The 17565-nt window shown below is 59.1% G+C and overlaps 1 protein-coding gene across 2 annotated transcripts; it reads right to left on the minus strand.

Annotated features, from left to right (window-relative positions):
• Positions 1-1169: 1169 nt before the first annotated feature.
• On the minus strand, positions 1170-17467 carry LOC141731959 (actin filament-associated protein 1-like 2). Of its 2 annotated transcripts, none has more exons than XM_074559342.1 (17): positions 16795-17467; positions 13228-13353; positions 12230-12304; positions 12062-12117; positions 11473-11572; positions 11181-11401; positions 10014-10193; positions 8787-8870; positions 7746-7830; positions 6403-6620; positions 5878-6002; positions 5686-5803; positions 5464-5569; positions 4735-4872; positions 3192-3349; positions 2982-3092; positions 1170-1629 (listed from the first exon to the last, which is right to left on the minus strand). In XM_074559342.1, the coding sequence occupies exons 1-17, from the start codon at positions 16808-16810 to the stop codon at positions 1603-1605; spliced, it is 1944 nt and encodes a 647-aa protein (XP_074415443.1). In that variant the 5' UTR covers positions 16811-17467; the 3' UTR covers positions 1170-1602. The 2 variants fall into 2 exon arrangements, with proteins under 2 accessions (XP_074415443.1, XP_074415444.1); XM_074559343.1 differs by having other exon boundaries at positions 1171-1629; positions 5464-5572; positions 16795-17446.
• Between the last annotated feature and the right edge of the window lie 98 nt (positions 17468-17565).

Genomic DNA, 17565 nt, shown 5'->3' on the forward strand with positions numbered 1-17565 from the left:
TCGGGATTGACCCCACACACCGGGATGGGAACAAACCCCACACACTGCAGAGGGGGCATCAACCCACTGTGGATGGACCCCACAAATTCCTTCACCAGAATCGGGATTGATGCCACAAGCCCCTTCACCAGGATGGGGATGGACCCCACAAACCCTTTCCCCAGGATCAGGATACCCCACAAACTCCTTCACTGGGATGGGGATGGACCCCACACACCTGGATGGGAACAAAACCCTCTCACATCAGGGTGAGGCATCAACCCACGCTGGATGGACCCCACAAACCCCTTCACCGGGATCAGGATACCCCCAAAACCCACTTCAGTGGGATGGGGATGGACCCCACAGACTCCTTTGAGCAGGATCAGGATACCTCCTAGAAGCTCCTTCCCTGGGATCAGGATTGACTCCACAAACCCTTTCACCATGATCAGGATACCCCCACAAACTCCTTCCTTGGGATTGGGACTGACCCCACAAACCCCTTCACTGGGGTCGGGGCTGACCCCACAAACCCCTTTACCAGGATGGGGATGGACCCCACAAACTCTTTCCCTGGGGTTGGGATTGACCTCATAAACCCCTCTAAGACGATAGGGATGGAGTCCACAAACCCCTTCACAGGGATGGAGCCCATAAACCCCTTTAACAGATGGGGATTGACACCACAAATTCTTTCCCTGGGATCAGGACTGATCCCACAAACCCCTTCACTGAGGTGGGGATGGAGCCCATAAACCCCTTCACTGGGATCAGGATTGACACCACAAACTCCTTCCTTGGGATCAGCATACCCCCCCCGAAACTCCTTCCCTGGAATCAGGACTGACCCCACAAACTCCTTGATCAGGATGGGGATGGACCCCACAAATTCCTTCCCTGGAATCAGGACTGACCCCACAAACTCCTTGATCAGGATGGGGATGGACCCCACAAACCCCTTCAATCAGGATGGGGATGGACCCTGTAAACTCCTTCACTGGGATGGACCCCATAAACCCCTTTAACAGGATGGGGATTGACCCCACAGATTCCCTCCCTGGAATCAGGACTGACCCCACAAACTCCTTCCCCAGGATGGAGCCCACACTCACCAGGATAAGGACAAGGACACCCCCTCTTCCCAGCTCACCCTTTCCCATAAACCTCAAGTTTTACAACATTTATTTTTTAATTCTCTAAAAAAAATAATATAACATTTCTCCAATTCAACCAAGCCCTGACAAGCACAGCTGTTGGAAAAGCACCCAGGGCCCAGCCCGGGTCCCGCTGACTGCAGGGAATGGAATCGGATCCCTCCCAAATAAATCTGGGTCCCCCGGGGTTTATCCACACCCATCCCTGGAAATTCGAGGTGTGGACAGAGCCAGCAGCTTCTGAAGTTGTGCACCCCAAAAAGGAGGTGCTGGGATGCAGCAGGGAGAGGCAGGAGAGCCCCAGGTGGGGAGCTGATATGTGTGCGTCGATATATCTGGATATAAAAATAGATGTGCGTAGTGGTAGCGTTGATATGGTGGGTAAAATTCAAATTCCAGGCTGATCCCAGGCTGGTCCTGCACGATCCACGCGCGGCCCGATGTTCTCTGGGAGACTCCGTGGTGCTCACATCGCAGATTTCATCTCCCATTCCTGGACAAATTAAATTTGGGGGGTCAATCCCTCATTTCCCTGTTGTGTAGGATCCCCTAAACCCTTCTGTCCTGGATTGCCAAGCAAATTGTGTTCTGTTTGCCATCTGCATGGCAGCTGGCTTTTGTTCAGTGGGCAGCTTTCCTTATCTCTTCCACACCTACTCCTCCCTTATCTGCTGATAAGAGGCCATTGAATGTCCCTGCATGGCTGATAAGAGCTACAGCATCCCATTGGGAGATGTGAGCCCAGAGGGAGGAGCCAAGCATTCCTGCCTGGATATAATCTGGAGATTCTGGAACACCAACCAAGCATTCCTGCCTGGATATAGTCTGGAGATTCTGGAACACCAGCCAAGCATTCCTGCCTGGATATAACCTGGGGATTCTGGAACACCAGCCAAGCATTCCTGCCTGGATATAATCTGAGGATTCTGGAGCACCAGCCAAGCATTCCTGCCTGGATATAATCTGGAGATTCTGGGATAACAGCACAGCTCTGCTCAGAGGGAGGAGCCAAGCATTCCTACCTGGATATAATCTGGAGATTCTAGGAATAACAGCAGGGCTTTTCTCCACTGGATTCCCCAGAGGAGCAGCAGCTGCCTCTGCCCCTGGATCTCCAGAGGAGACTCCACCCTTGTCCAGGATCCTGCTCCAGCAGAACCAGCCCTGGCACTGCAGGAGGGCAGAGCCACAATTCCAATGGCACTGCTGCCAACACCCTGACCCACAGGGTGTCAGGCTGGGTTCTGACTCTGGCAGTGTTGGTTCAGTTCACTGCATTGTTTATTTCATTTTATTTTTTATTTTCTTCCCTAATAAAGAACTGTTATTTCTGCTCCCATATTTTTGCCTGAGAGCCACTTAATTTAAAATTTATAATAATCCAGAGGGAGGGGGTGTCACAGACATCTTTTACGAAAAATCCTTTCCTTAGGATTTTTCATCCTGAAAAGCTGAGAGCCCTCAGGAACAAAATTGTAAACATTGATTATCTGCTGCTGTGGAATGCAACAGGTGCATCTGGGATTGGTCTCATGGGGTTGTTTCTAATTAATGGCCAATCACAGTCAGCTGGCTCAGACAGAGAGTCCGTGATCCAAGCTTTTGTTATTCATTCCTTCTTTTTCTATTCTTAGCCAGCCTTCTGATGAAATCCTTTCTTCTATTATTTTAGAATAGTTTTAATATAATATATATAATAACATAATAAATCAAGCCTTCTGAAACATGGAGTCACATCCTCGTCTCTTCCCTCATCCTGTGAACGTGGTCACAGATGGGGTTTTACATTTTCCATTTCAGGGGAGGCTCCTGCCTTCCTCAGCAGACACCTGATCCAGAATTTACCTTTGTCTTCCTCATCACATTTCCCTTCCCCGCCACGACCGGGGACGGCGGCGGCCTCAGGGCGCTCTTGGCTGACGTGGTGCGCTTCAGCAGCGGCCTGAGGAACGATCCCTGAGGGAAAAACAACACAAAAAGGGTGAGAGGTGCCCTCCAAACCTCACTAGCCCTGTAATTCAGGGAATCCTGTAATTCAAACCTCGGTGTCCCCACCTCGGAGCCAGCCGAGCCGGTGGTGGCAGCGATGTGACCCTTGAGGGACTTCCCGAGCGCCAGCAGGTTCATCTCGGAGCCGGCTCTCGGCCTGCCCTGCACGCCCCGCTCCAGCTGCCCCTGCTCCTGCTGCTCCAGCCTGGCAAAGGCTCTGTGCCCTGCAAGGACAGCGGGAGTACTGCCAGGGCCGGGCACCACAGCCCTGCCCGCTTCCAAGGCCAGGAATGGGCAGTGCCCAGCCAGCAGTGGCCACAGAGTGGGCAGTGCCCGGCCAGGAGTGAACAGTGTCTGACCCAGAGGGGCCACGGAATGGTCAGTGCCCAGCCAGAAGTGGGCAGTGCCAGGCCACAGAGTGGGCAGTGCCTGGCCAGGAGTGGGCAGTGCCCAGCCCAGAGTGGCCACAGAGTGGGCAGTGCCTCGCCAGGAGTGGACAGCGCCTGACCCCAGAGTGGGCAGTGCCCAACCCCAGAGTGGGCAGTGCCTAACCCAGAGTGGCCACAAAGTGGGCATTGCCCGGCCCAGTGTGGCCCCAGAGTGGGCAGTGCCCGATCACAGAGTGGGTAGTGCCCGGCCAGGAGGGGGCACAGAGTGGGCAGCGCCTGACCCAGACTGGGCAGTGCCCAACCCAGAGTGGGCAGTGTCTGGCCAGGAGTGGGCAGTGCTCAACCTCGAGTGGGCAGTGACTGACTCCAGAATGGACAGTGCCCAGCCCAGAGTGGGCAGTGCCTGGCCAGGAGTAGGCAGTGCCCAGGCAGGAGTGGGCAGTGCTCAACCCAGAGTGGGCAGTGCCCAGCCCAGAGGGGCCACAGAGTGGGCAGTGCCCGGCCAGGAGTGAACAGTGTCTGACCCCAGAGGGGTCACAGAATGGTCAGTGCCCAGCCAGAAGTGGGCAGTGCCTGGCCAGGAGTGGGCAGTGCCCAGGCAGGAGTGGGCAGTGACTGACCCCAGAATGGACAGTGCCCAGCCCAGCGTGGGCAGTGCCTGGCCAGTAGTGGACAGCACCTGACCACAGAGTGGGCAGTGCCCAACCCCAGAATGGGCACTTCCCAGCCCAGAGTGGGCAGTGCCCGGCCAGGAGTGGGCAGTGCCCAACCCAGAGTGGGCAGTGCCCGACCCAGAATGCAGGGATGTGCTCTCTGTAGACAGAATTTTGTATTTGCTGGGAAATGCCCCAACAGAGGTGGAATGATGCATCTGACTCCATGTTCTCACTATTTTATGGGGACTTTACTTCAATCTTTTGGACAGCCAATGGGACAGAAGCTAAAAAGCCTCGCTTAAGCAATTTACTAGAAAAAGAAGAGAACCAAAGAACAAATGGTTTTTGTAGGGTGTTTTACCAGGAGCAAAAGCTTTTTGCCCTCAGCTCGGCTTTTCTCTGTAAAGAGCTTTGTTATTTTGCCTTCTATTAAAACTTTACTGTTTCTAACATTACTACAGAAGCCATCCAGCTGATTTTATGCTACTTTCGGTGTGAAATATTTCTCGGAGAGCTCATAAGACCTGTCTGGAAGAGATCCCCAGAGCCCCTGAGTGCTCCTACCGACGAGGACATCAAGCCCTTCCCGCGTCCCCCTCCTCTGGGGCAGGGTCCGGGTGTGCTGGGACTGGCACAGGTCCCGGCTCTGCACGCTGGGGCTGTCCTGGGGCAGCTGGGCACTGGCAGGCCTGGCACGGAGAGCTGGGCAGGGAGGGAAGAGGAGGAGTGGTCAGGAGGAAGGGCAGGGAGATGGCGGGGAGGAAGGGAAGAGGAGGAAGAGTGAGGAGGAAGAGTCCAGAGGAAGAGAAAGGATGATCAGAAGGAAGAGAGGAGGAAGGAGGGTGAGGAGGAAGGGGAGAGAAAGGCTGATCAGGGAGAAGGGAAGGGAAGGGAAGGGAAGGGAAGGGAAGGGAAGGGAAGGGAAGGGAAGGGAAGGGAAGGGAAGGGAAGGGAAGGGAAGGGAAGGGAAGGGAAGGGAAGGGAAGGGAAGGGAAGGGAAGGGAAGGGAAGGGAAGGGAAGGGAAGGGAAGGGAAGGGAAGGGAAGGGAAGGGAAGGGAAGGGAAGGGAAGGGAAGGGAAGGGAAGGGAAGGGAAGGGAAGGGAAGGGAAGGGAAGGGAAGGGAAGGGAAGGGATGCTCGGGAGACAGAGCAAAGGAGGAACACTGGGGAGAAAGGCAAGAGAAAGGATGATCGGGAGGAAGGGAAGAGGAAGAACAGGGCAAGGACACAAAAATCCCATCTCCCATCCCAGCCCGTGGAGCCAGGGAAGGTGGGCACACCCCGCCCTCTCACCTGCCTGCCCGGGCCGGGCACCACCCAGGGCATTGCTGCTGGCACAGCTGGGCACGGCAGACGCGGCTCTCGGGCGCTGCCCCTGCGCTGCCCGGTCCAGGCTCTGCTGCTGCCGAAGGAAGGCCGGGAGAGACCCGTGGGTAAGGGGCTGGTGGGAGTGGGAGTGAATCCCCCCACGCTGAGGGGCAGGAATGGGGGGCACAGACCCCCGGCAGATGTTACCAGCTGCTGCAGCCGCTCCGCGTTGGAGTGGAGCGGTTTGGGGGTCTCAGCTGGTCCCTGCCCGGAGGGATCGTCCATGTAGGCGTTGGGGGTGGGCACCCGGCGCAGCAGCAGCCCCCTGAGGGCAGAGGGGTCGCGTTACCCCCGCACCCCGCCCGGAGCGGGAGGGCCGGGGGGTCCCCAGGTCCTTACCCGGCAGCGGGGCGGCTGCTCGGCCTGGGGGGTCTCGGCGGGGGCCCACCGCCCTTCTTTGGCTCCACTGCTCCCCTGGCCTGCAGGGTCTTCAGCCACGCTTCCCTTTCCTCGTCCGAACGGGCCTGGGGGGGCAGGGGCGGGGTTCAGGGGGCACCCCCAGGGCAGGGTCTGGGCTCAGGGGGTGCCCCCGGGCAGGGTCTGGGTTCAAGGGGTACCCCAGGGCAGGGTCTGGGCTCAGGGGTGTCTGCCAGGGCAGGGTCTGGGCTCAGGGAGCACCCATGGGGCAGGATCCAGGTTCAGGGGATGCCCCTGGGGCAGAGTCTGGGCTCAGAGGTGTCTGCCAGGGCAGGGTCTGGGCTCATGGGTGCCCCCGGACAGGGTCTGGGTTCAAGGGGTACCCCAAAGGGAAGGGTCTGGGCTCAAGGGGTACCCCAAAGGGAAGGGTCTGGGCTCATGGGTGCCCCCCTAGACAGGGTGCAGGTGCCCCCCGGGAGTGACAGAGCGTACCCTGGTGTCCCTCACCTGCAGCAGGGCGAGCTCCCGGCCGCGCTGGGCGATTCGGATCCGGAGGTTCTGGGGGGACCCTGCGGCCGCCCCGGGGGTCACCTCGCAGCCGTCCAGGCGCAGGGCGCACACGGGGCGCTGGGCGCTGCCGGGCTCCGGGAACATGCGCAGGGCTCCGTGCCGGACCGCGCACCACAGGCGCTGCCAGCGGCCCCGCAGCCGCACGGCCAGGAACCCTGCGGGCCCCCCGGTCAGCGAGACCCCCAAATCCCGGAACCTCGCACCCTCCCCCGGGGGCATCATCCCCCAAACCCCGGCCCTTTGCAGCCCCCTGGGGACACTCGGGTACCCCCCGGCCCCTCGCAGCCCCCCCGAACCCCGGCCCCTCGTAACCCTGGTCAGCGGCACCCCCAAATCCCGGCTGTCTGCAGCCCCTACCGGGGAGAGGCACCCCCCGAACCCCAGCCCCTCACAGGCACCCCCAGAATCCCGGCCCTTTACAACCCCCATGGGGGCAGCACCCCCAAACCCCGGCCCCTCGCAGCCCCCCTCAGGGCGGAAACCCCAAACCCTGGCCCCTCGCAGCCCCCCCCCCGAGGGCAGCACCCCCAAACCCCGGCCCCTCGCAGCCCCCCCCGAGGGCGGAACCCCCGAACCCCGGCCCCTCGCAGGCACCCCCAAACCCCGGCCCCTCGCAACCCCCCCAAGGGCAGCACCCCCAAACCCCGGCCCCTCACAGGCACCCCCAAACCCTGGCCCCTCGCAGCCCCCCCCAAGGGCAGCACCCACAAACCCCGGCCCCTCGCAGCCCCCCCCGAGGGCGGAACCCCCAAACCCTGGCCCCTCGCAGCCCCCCCCAAGGGCAGCACCCCCAAACCCCGGCCCCTCGCAGCCCCCACTGGGGTCAGCACCCCCCGAACCCCACTCGCCAACTTCGAAAGCTGATCCTCTCTAATATCACCCTAACCATTAAAAAGCTATGAACCAGCATTAGGCTTTTAAGCTAAATAAAGAGGGTTTTCCCCTTCATTAATGATTTGCCTCAACTAAACCCCAGCCCCCGATTTTTTATCATGCTCGCGTCATGACTCACTTTCTCTTTAATTATCCGACCCAAACTTCTGTCATTCATATCAATAAATCCCCCCTCTAGCAAACCACCCATCGCTCCAAGCTCTACCCCCTGAACCTGCCCATGAACTGAAGCTTCCTTGGCCAATTTTCAAGCCCATCGCTCCTAGGAATCCCACTAATCCTCACCTCAATAATGTTCCCAGCGCTCCTATTACCATCCCTGGACAATCGATGAATTACCAACCCCCCGCAGCCCCCCCAGACCCCGGCCCTTTTGCAGCCCCCACCTCCTTTGGCGTCCTCTCCGTGCCGCGGGCTGCGTGCAGGGCTCTGCCGGCAGCCATTCTCATCCTCCTCTTCCTCCTTGCCGAGCTGGGGTGCGGCAGGATGAGAACCCAGCTCGGTGGGGTCTCAGCCCCCTGCACACCGACCCTCACCCCAAAAGGAGCCCGGAATTTGGGGTTGGGGTGCATTCCTGACCCTGACCCCAAAAGGAGCATGGGATTTGGGGTTGGAGTGTATTCCTGACCCTGACCCCCTCCCAAAAGGAGCACAGGATTTGGGGTTGGGGTGTGTTCCTGACCCCCTCCCCAAAAGGAGTATGGGATTTGGGGTTGGGGTGTATTCCTGAGCCCTGACCCCAAAAGGAGACCAGGATAACAGGTTGGGGTGCATTCCTGACCCCCTCCCCAAAAGGAGCCCAGATATGGGGTTGGGGTGTATTCCTAAGCCCTGGCCCAAAAGGAGCACAGGATTTGGGGTTGGGGTGTATTCCTGACCCCCTCCCCAAAAGGAGACAAGGATAAGGGGTTGGGGTGTATTCCTGATCCCTCCCCAAAAGGAGCCAAGGATAAGAGGTTGGGTTGTATTCCTGACCCCCTTCCCAAAAGGAGCCCAGATATGGGGTTGGGGTGTATTCCTGACCCCCTCCCCAAAAGGAGCACAGGATTTGGGGTTGGGGTGTATTCCTGACCCTCTCCCCAAAAGGAGCCAAGGATAAAGGATTGGGGAGCATTCCTGACCCCCTCCCCAAAAGGAGCCCAGGATTTGGGGTTGGGGCGTATTCCTGACCCCCTCCCCAAAAGGAGACAAGGATAAGGCGTCGGGGTGCATTCCTGACCCCCTCCCCAAAAGGAGCCCAGATATGGCGTTGGGGTGTATTCCTGACCCCCTCCCCAAATGGGGTTGGGGTGTGACCCTGACCCTCTCCCCAAAAGGAGCCAAGGATAAAGGACTGGGGAGCATTCCTGACCCCCTCCCCATAAGGAGCCCAGGATTTGGGGTCGGGGTCCTGCGCCATTCCCGGGTTTCCTGGGGGACAAACTCACCCTGCTGAGCCTCGAGGAAGGTGACGCAGGGACGCTGAGCGCCGCCAGCCCGCTCGGGGCATCGCTGCTCACCTCCTCGATCACCTGCCGAGGGAAACGGGCAGCGCTGCACCCCAAAACGCTCCTCACAGCCCCGAGAAGGGAATGGGGACACACCCCGGGAGCACCACACCCCCATTTCCCCTGTGGGAATCCACAAAATCAGAGGGTTTTGGGAAAGTTGCAAAAGGCAGGCTTCAGAGGCGGCAGAACTGTGATAAGAGTTAAGCAGCAGCCATGAGATTGGTCAGCAGAAAAATGATGTAAAATGTAGAAAAGCAAGGACAAATAGAACAATGGTCTGTGTATTAACGCTTGGCTAGAATAACTCCCTAAGCTACAGAAAAGTTTATCTAGAGAGATATTAGGAAGTTCTAAGCTTAATAATGGAGCTCTGTGTGTTGTGTTTTAAGGCTTACAAGTAAGTATTGTATTTGAAATAAGCAAGCATTTTTTTAACCAAAGGTGCCTGTGCTTATAGTGGCTGGATAGAACTACTGTCAATATAGAATATATACTATACAGATATAAATACTGTCAATGTGCTTTTGCTTTGGGTGATCGGTCAAAAAACTTATAAAGTGAGTTGTAACATTAAATTCTGGGTCTGCTGGCTGGGATGTGAGCTGCTGGCATCTTCCCATTGTCATAATCATGGAATGAGGCTGATGCTGGAAAATCAAACAGCTCAAGGCTCGTTCCCAGCAGTCCTGTCCCGTTTGTGATTTGTACACAGTGTGAGTGTTCACAGGGGTTTTCTGACTGGGGAGGAGATGGGGATCTGACTCCACGTTTCAGAAGGCTTGATTTATCATTTTATGATATATATTACATTAAAACTATACTAAAAGAATAGAAGAAAAGGTTTCATCAGATGGCTGGCTAAGAATAGAAAAAGAAAGAATGATCACAAAGGTTTGTGGCTTGGCTCTCTGTCTAAGCTAGCTGGGCTGTAATTGGCCATTAATTACAAACATCCAACACGGGCTAATCAAAGATCCACCTGTTGCATTCCACAGCAGCAGATAACCATTGCTTACATTTTGCTCCTGAGGCCTCTCAGCTTCTCAGGAGGAAAAAATCTTAAGGAAAAGATTTTCTATAAAAGATGTCTGTGACATACACAGCCCCCAGCCAGCGGCATCCCCCTGCCCACCCCGCTCCTGCCCGGCTGCAACACCTCCAAACCTTCCTCCAGTCCTCGGCCTGCTGCCGGCTCTGGAAGCCGATGACCAGCACCTCTCCTGCTGTCCCTGTCACCTTCAGGGCGTGTGGCATCTTCTTGCCCCGCTGCTCCTTGGCGGTGACGCGGCAGCCGCGCAGGTCCAGCTCCAGCACGGGCTGCAGGTCAGCGGCGCACCTGAAACACTGCGGGGGCACAGAGGGGTCAGGGGGGCTCGGAGGGGGCACAGAGACCCCTCCCCATCTGTAGGAGTGTCAGGGGGTAGGATGGTCTGGATGGATGGAGATGAGAGATCTCTGAAGCCAGGTGGTGGAATTTGGGGTTTATTGCAAAGGGCCCTGCTGGGAGCTGCAGCCACAGCTCAGAGCAGGCCCGAGAGAGAGAAAGAGAGGTAAAGAGAGTGGTAAACACAATGAGAGAGAAAGAGGTTCCCATTACAATACAATAAATCTTCTTCTGGTCGTGGAATTTGGGGTTATTGCAAAGGGCCTGGGTGCAGGGGCCTTGTTTGGAGCTGCAGCCACAGCTCAGAACAGGCCTGAGAGAGGAGAGGGGGAGAGAGGATGAGAGGGTGAGAGAGTAAGGGAGGTAAGAGAGTAAAAGGGGTACCAGGGTGAAGTTCCCATAACAATACAATAAATCTTCTTCTGTGTTCAATATTCTGATTCTCACTAACCAATCCAGTACAAGATACAAATCCTACAGCATTTCCATACAGCCTATAAGAATCATTACATTACCATACTTTGTTACATTTTAAACCCTAAAAACTCCTCTTTGGGCCCTTTCTGCCAAGCTGTAGGGTCTGCTCTGACCCTTGGAGCTGTCTGCAAGCAGAGGGTGTTGTTCCATCAAAAGGGGATCACCTTCAGCCAGCCACACCATTGTTTTCCAGTTGTTCAGTAACTGAGGGATCTCAAAGCTTGCTTTCATTTCCATCTTGCTCATAGTTTCCATATTCTCAAAATCATATTTATAAGGCATTCCTTTTCATCTTCCCCAACACTCCACCTGTCTGTCTGTGCGTCTGTCAATCCTGGTTCACCTAAACTTGCTTTCATTTCAATCTCGCTTATAATTTCCATATTCTCAAAATATTTTGCCAGACAATCATATTGATAAGGCTTTCCTGTTCCATCTCCCCCCTCCACGCCTTCCTCCACCCTCCTCACCAGCAGCACGTGCTCCCTGACGATGAAGAGCTGCTTTGCCCACTGTCCCAGCCAGCGCTTCCTCCAGAGGAACCCGCAGAGCTGCGGCTCGGGGCGCCCGGGGGGCTCGGCCTCGCTGCTGGAGCGCAGGTAATGAGCCCGGTCCTTCACCCCCCCCTCCTCCTCCTCCTCTTCCTCCTCTCCGTACGACTCGTAGTGGCTGCTGTCGCTGTCGCCGCCGCCTGGGAGCGGGGATGGGGTCAGGGCTGGGTGGGTTGGGGGGCGCTGGGGAGGGGGCGCGGGGGGATCTCACCGGTGCTGCCGTGCCCGGGGGGTTCGGTGTCCTCGTAGGAGTCATCGGTTGGAGGGGCTGGGGGGTTCGGGGGTCTCGGGGGGGCGCCAGGCTCCTTGTTCTGGGGGTACAGGGGGGTTCCAGATGTGCTGCCTTCCCCCGGGGAACCTCACAGGGTCCGGAGGCAGGTGGGCACCAAAAACCCTTCTGGTCTGGTTGGACCCTCGCTGCCAGCAAGGTTGGCCAGCGGTGCCATCCCGGGCATGGAATGGGCCCTTCTCTCCCAGCCTCTGAGCCCTCCAGCTCCTGCTGCCCACCCTGAGCCCCTGAGCCCCTCAGTATCCCCTCTCCCACCCTATTGAGCCCCCTCAGTGCTCCTCTCCCACCTCCTGAGCCCCCCAAACCCCTCAGTGCCCACCTGAGCCCCCCAAGGCCCTTGGTACCCCCTCTCCCACCCCCTGATCCCCCCAGATCCCACTGCTCACTCTGCCACCCTCTGAAACCCCCAACCCCTTGCTGCCCCCCCTGAGCCCCTCCAGTCCCTCTCTGCCCCTTTTCCCACCCCTCTGAGCCCCCCTGATCCCCCCCAGCCCCTCATTTCCCCTCTCACCGCTCCGTGTGGGCCCGGCTGGGCTCTGCCTCCCTCTGCATCTGCGCTCCCGGAGCCTGCGGGGAAAAGCAGCTCCGTGCTGGGGTGCTGAGGGGTGCTGGGGGGTGCTGAGGGGTCGGGGACACCCAAAACACACGTGGAGGAGGAGATTGGGTTGGTGGGACTCACCCGGGCTGGCCTGGCCTTGCTGAGGCCCTGGGGAGGGCGAGAGGCAGCGCATGATCATGTACTCGGCATCCTCTGCTGCAAGGGGGCAAGGCCAAGGGAGAGTCATGGACCTCCCACTGGTCCTGAACACGTCCATACTCCTAACCCTAAAAACCCTCTCCACCCCATCCTTGTGGGAGTGTCAGGGGTAGGATGGTGGGGATGAATGGAGAAGAGAGATCTCTGCAGCCAGGCCTTGGAATTTGGATTTATTGCAAAGGGCGCTGCTGGAAGCTGCCAGGCACAGCTCAGAGCAGGCCCAAGAGAGAGAAAGAGAGGCAAAGAGAGTGCTAAAGAGGATGAGAGATAGAGGTTCCCATTACAATACAATAAATCTACTTCTGGTTCTGGAATTTGGGGTTTATTGCACAGGGCCTGGGTGCAGGGGCCTTGTTTGGAGCTGCAGCCACAGCTCAGAGCAGGCCTGAAAGAGGGAGAAAGGTGAAGAGAGAGGTAAAGAGGATGAGAGGGAGAGATTCCCATTACAATACAATAAATCTTCTTTTGGGCTTGAAACTTGGGGTTTATTGCAAAGGGCCAGGGTGCATGTGAGGGCCTTGTTTGGAGCTGCAGCCACAGCTCAGAGCAGGCCCCAAAGAGGGAGAGAGGAGTAAAGAGAGAAAAGGCAAGAGCGTGGTAAAGAGAGAATGAGAGAGTAAAAGAGAGGATCAGAGGGCAAGGTTCCTGTTACAATACAATAAATCTTCTTCTGATCATGGAATTTGGGGTTATTGCAAAGGGCCTGGGTGCTGGGCCCTGCTGGGAGCTGCCAGGCACAGCTCAGAGCAGGCCTGAGAGAGGAGAGGGGGAGAGAGGATGAGAGGGGAAGAGAGTAAAAGGGGTAAGACAGCAAAGTTCCCGTTACAACACAATAAATCTTCTCCTGCGTTGAATATTCCGATTCTCACTAACCAATCCAGTACAAAACCTTTCACCCCCAGCCCCAGCCCCTCACTCACCCGGGCCCTGCAGCCGCCCCAGCAGCTCCCACACCGATTTTTTCTTGGCCCGAGCGGCAGCGCTGAGGCTCTCGCGGTCCAGGAGGAGCAGGAAGGAGCGCAGGTCTGACAGCAGCTTGTCCAGGTCTGCAGGGGACAGGGACAGTGATAGTGACAGTGACAGAGATGTGACACCGCATCCCGGAGCACCGTGTGGGCATGGGTGCCCAGCCCTGGCACCTGCACTGGGCACGGCTAGGGGGGGGGTCCTCAATGCTATGGAGGGGCCCCCGATATCATGGGGTGCCCCCGTGTCATGGGGGTGTCCCTGATGCCATGGCTGTGTCCCTGATGTCATGAGGGATCCCCGATGTCGTGGGAGGCCTCGATGCCATGGGACATCCCCGATGTTCATGGGGTGCCCCTGTGTCACGGGGGTGTCTCTGATGCCATGGAGGGTCCCCGATTCCATGGGGGTGTCCCCAAAGCCTTGGGGGTGTCCCTTGTGCCATGAGGGGTCTCCAGTTCCTTGGGGGTGTCCCCAGTGCCATAGGGGGTCCCTGATGCTGTGGGGTGTCTCCAATGCCATGGGGGTGTCCCTGATGCCCTGGGAGTGTCCCCAATGCCATAGGAGGTCCCTGATGCCTTGGGGGTGTCCCAATGCCAAAGGGTGTCCCTGATGCCATAGGGGGACCCCAATATTGTGGGGGGACCATGATGCCATGGAGATGTCCCCAATGCCACGAAGGGTCCCCAATGCCATGGGGGTGTCCCCAGTGCCATGGAGGGATAGTGATGCCATGGGGGGACCCCAACGCCTTGGGATGTCCCTGATACCATGGAGAGTCCCCAATGCCATGGAGGGTCCTCGATGCCATGGGGTGGCCCCAATGCCACGGAGGGTCCTCGATGCCATGGAGGGTCCTCGATGCCATGGGGTGGCCCCAATGCCCTGAGGGGTCCTTGATGCCATAGGAGGATCCTGATGCTATGGGGGGGTCCCTGATGCCATGGGAGGTTCCCAATATCATCGGGTGTCTCCCGATGTCATGGAGGGTCCCTGCTGCCGTGGGGGTGTCCCAAATACCCTGGGGGTGTCCCCGATGCCATAGGGTGTCCTTGATGCCTTGGGGTGTCCCCAATGCCATGAGGGGTCCCCAATGCCATGGAGGGACCCCGATTCCATGGAGGGTCCCCGATGCCATGGGGATGTCCCCGATGCCAGGGGGTGTCCCCGATGCCATGGGGAGGTTCCTGATTCCATGGAGGGTCCCCGATTCCATGGAGGGACCCCGATTCCATGGAGGGTCCCCGATGCCATGGGGATGTCCCCGATGCCAGGGGGTGTCCCCGATGCCATGGGGATGTTCCTGATTCCATGGAGGGTCCCCGATTCCATGGAGGGTCCCCGATACCATGGGGATGTCCCCGATGCCATGGGGATGTCCCCAATGCCATGGGGGTGTTCCCGATTCCATAGAGGGTCCCCAATGCCATGGGGGTGTCCCCGATGCCATGGGGGTGTCCCCGATGTCATGGAGGGTCTCCGATTCCATGGAGGGTCCCCGATACCATGGGGATGTCCCTGATGCCAGGGGATGTCCCTGATGCCATGGCGGGTACGTGCCCACTCCCACCAGCCCTGCCCTTCTGTGGCACCTGCCCCGGGCGGGCACAATCCGGCCATTGAGGAGTGCGGGGGCACCGGGGGAGGATGAGGAGGGGGCCCTGCGGGGATGAAGGCTCCTCTGTCGTGCTGACAGAGCCGGTTTGTTCCCGGTTTGTTCCCGGTTTGTTCCCGGTTGCTGCTGCACGTGCAGAGGAGGAGGAGGAGGAGGAGGATGAGGAGCCCTGGCAGGCTGGAGCAGCTGATGAAGGCTGAAATGCCGAGGGCACAGACAGGGATGAATCCCAAATTTCTCTGGGGATGAATCCCAGATTTCTCTGGATTAACAGGGACGAATCCCAAATTTCTTCAGGTTAACGGGGATGAATCCCAAATTTCTCTGGGTTAGCAGGGATGAATCCCGAATTTCTCTGGGATAACAGAGACAAATCCCAAATTTCTCCAGATGAACAGGGACGAATCCCAAATTTCTCTGGGTTAACAGGGATGAATCCCGAATTTCTTCAGGTTAACGGGGATGAATCCCAAATTTCTCTTGGTTAACAGGGATGAATGCCGAATTTCTTCATGTTAATGGGGATGAATCTCAAATTTCTCCAGGGATGAATCCCAAATTTCTCCAGATTAAGGAGGATGAATCCCAAATTTCTCCTGGTTAACGGGGATGTGGAGCACCCCAAAAAGGAGGTGGCACCCCCTGGGTGAGGCAGAGGAAGGAGCCCCCCTTCCACGCTGTCCCAGGGTGGGTGAAGCCCCCTCCCCACCCCGGAGCTGCTGGCACGGGGGGTCCCCCCGTCCCCTCCGCGCATCCCCGGCCGCGGAGCCCACACCCAGCCCGAGGGGAGAGGAAACATCTGGCAGCGCTGAGTCCGGGCCGAGCAAAGCCGGAGCGGGGCCCAAACATCTGGATTTCCCTGGAAACCGGGGCAGGGACGGGGGGGAAGCGCTCCCAGCGGGGAAAGCGGCGGGGGCTGGGGCAGGGCCGGGCTGGAGGGACCTGCGGGGCACACGGGGACTGTCCCCCCCTGGCCAGCGCGCCTGGCTCGTCCTCTCCCTCCCTCCCTTCGTGCTCTCCTCCGCCCAGGCCGAATTCCTCGGCAATGACATCTCCGTCCTCTCTCTCACCCTTCTGCCCTCGCTGCGCCCCCCCCGCGCTGCCCCCCGGCCGCTGGGGCAGCGATCCGTGCCCAGCCGTGCCCAGCCGTGCCCGCAGCCCGTGCAGGGGCTGCCCTGAGCGCTGGCCCGGTGCCCGCTGCCCGCAGCCGTGCCAAGGGAAAGCGGCCGGGATGGAAAACATCTGCGGGGCGGGAGGAAAACGCCCCCCAAACACACACAGAGCGTCTCCTAGCAAAGCTCTAGCAGCACGGTGCCTTCCTCATCCTCCTCATCCTCGCGGCCCCGGGGAGGATGCCATGGGAACGGCGGTGCCCGGGTGATGCCAGCGCGATTCGGGGCAGCCTTTTGGGGTTTTATCCGGGGGGCTGCGGGGGTGACCCGGGGGTGGCTCGGGCCCAGCGCGGGATGACTCAGAGGAGGCTGCGGGAGCCGCTCGCGGCCACAGCGTGACTCGTCATGTGCGGAGGCTCCGGGCCACGGCTGCAGGGTGGGGACGCTCCCCCCGCGGCTGCTGCGCCCCCGAACTGCCCCTGGGAGGGCGCTGGAAGGGGCGCTGTGGCCCCCCTACCCTGCCATGGCACCCCAATGTCAGGGGGACACGCCATTCTCAGGGGGACACCCCAATGTCAGGGGGACACCTCAATCCCTCCTTCCCCCCCAGCTCCGACCCCTGTTCCCCCCGCGCCCCCCATTTCACCCCCTCCTCTATTCCCGAACCCCCTTTTCCCTTCCCTGCCCTCGCGGGCACCCCCTCAGCCTCCCCCAGGGCTGAACCCCCTTTTCCCCCCGGGTTTGGGTTGGTGCCCCCCGGCCTCGCATCCCTTTGGAGCCCCCCCACCCCGTACCTCGCTGCCGGGACATGGTGCGGGAGCGGTCACATCGCGCCGGGACCGGGACCGGGATTGGGATTGGGATCCGAACCGGGATTGGGATCCGGAACCGGGATGGGGACCGGGATCGGGGTGGGGATGGGGATCGGGACTGGGATCCGGAACCGGGATGGGGACCGGGATAGGGATCGGGACCAGGATTGGGATCGGGATTGGGATGGAAATCGGGATCAGGACAGGGACCAGGATGGGGATCGGGACTGGGACAGGGATCGGGACCAGGATCAGGATCGGGTTCGGGATCTGGACCGGGACTAGGACTGAGATGGGGATCGGGACCGGGTTCAGGACAGGCACCGGGATCGATATCGGGATCGGTACCGGAACCCAAATCAGGATGGGGATTGGGACAGGGATCAGGATGGGGATCCAGACGGGGAACGGGATCGGGGTCAGGACCGGGATGGGGATCGGGATTAGGACAGGGATCGGGATCGAGACCGGGACCGAGATCGGTACCGGAACCGAAACCAGGATCGGGATTAGGATGGGGATCGGGAGTGGGACGGGGATCGGTACCGGGATGGGCACCGGGACCGGGCCCGCGCTGTCCCGGCCCGGCTCGGCTCGCACACGCCCTGCGGGCCCCCAGCGCAGCCCGGCCGGGGCGGGAGGAAGGCGGGGAAGGCTCCGCGTCCTCCTCGGAGCAGCACCGCCATCTGCAGGGACCCGGCCGCGGCCCGGGGGGATTTTTGGACAAGGGGGAAAGAAAAGTTGCGGAGCCGG

Source organism: Zonotrichia albicollis, chromosome 26, assembly GCF_047830755.1.
Source record: "Zonotrichia albicollis isolate bZonAlb1 chromosome 26, bZonAlb1.hap1, whole genome shotgun sequence".
NCBI lineage: Eukaryota > Metazoa > Chordata > Aves > Passeriformes > Passerellidae > Zonotrichia > Zonotrichia albicollis.

Bases quoted from the DNA above. Each gene is read 5' to 3' on its own strand.
- LOC141731959 (XM_074559343.1), bottom strand. The intron at 4,873-5,463 runs GTGAGAGGGCGG...CTCCCTGCCCAG, and splicing joins TGCCCGGCCCGGGCAGGCAG to CTCTCCGTGCCAGGCCTGCC. The intron at 3,093-3,191 runs GTGGGGACACCG...TTTTTCCCTCAG, and splicing joins CCGGCTCGGCTGGCTCCGAG to GGATCGTTCCTCAGGCCGCT.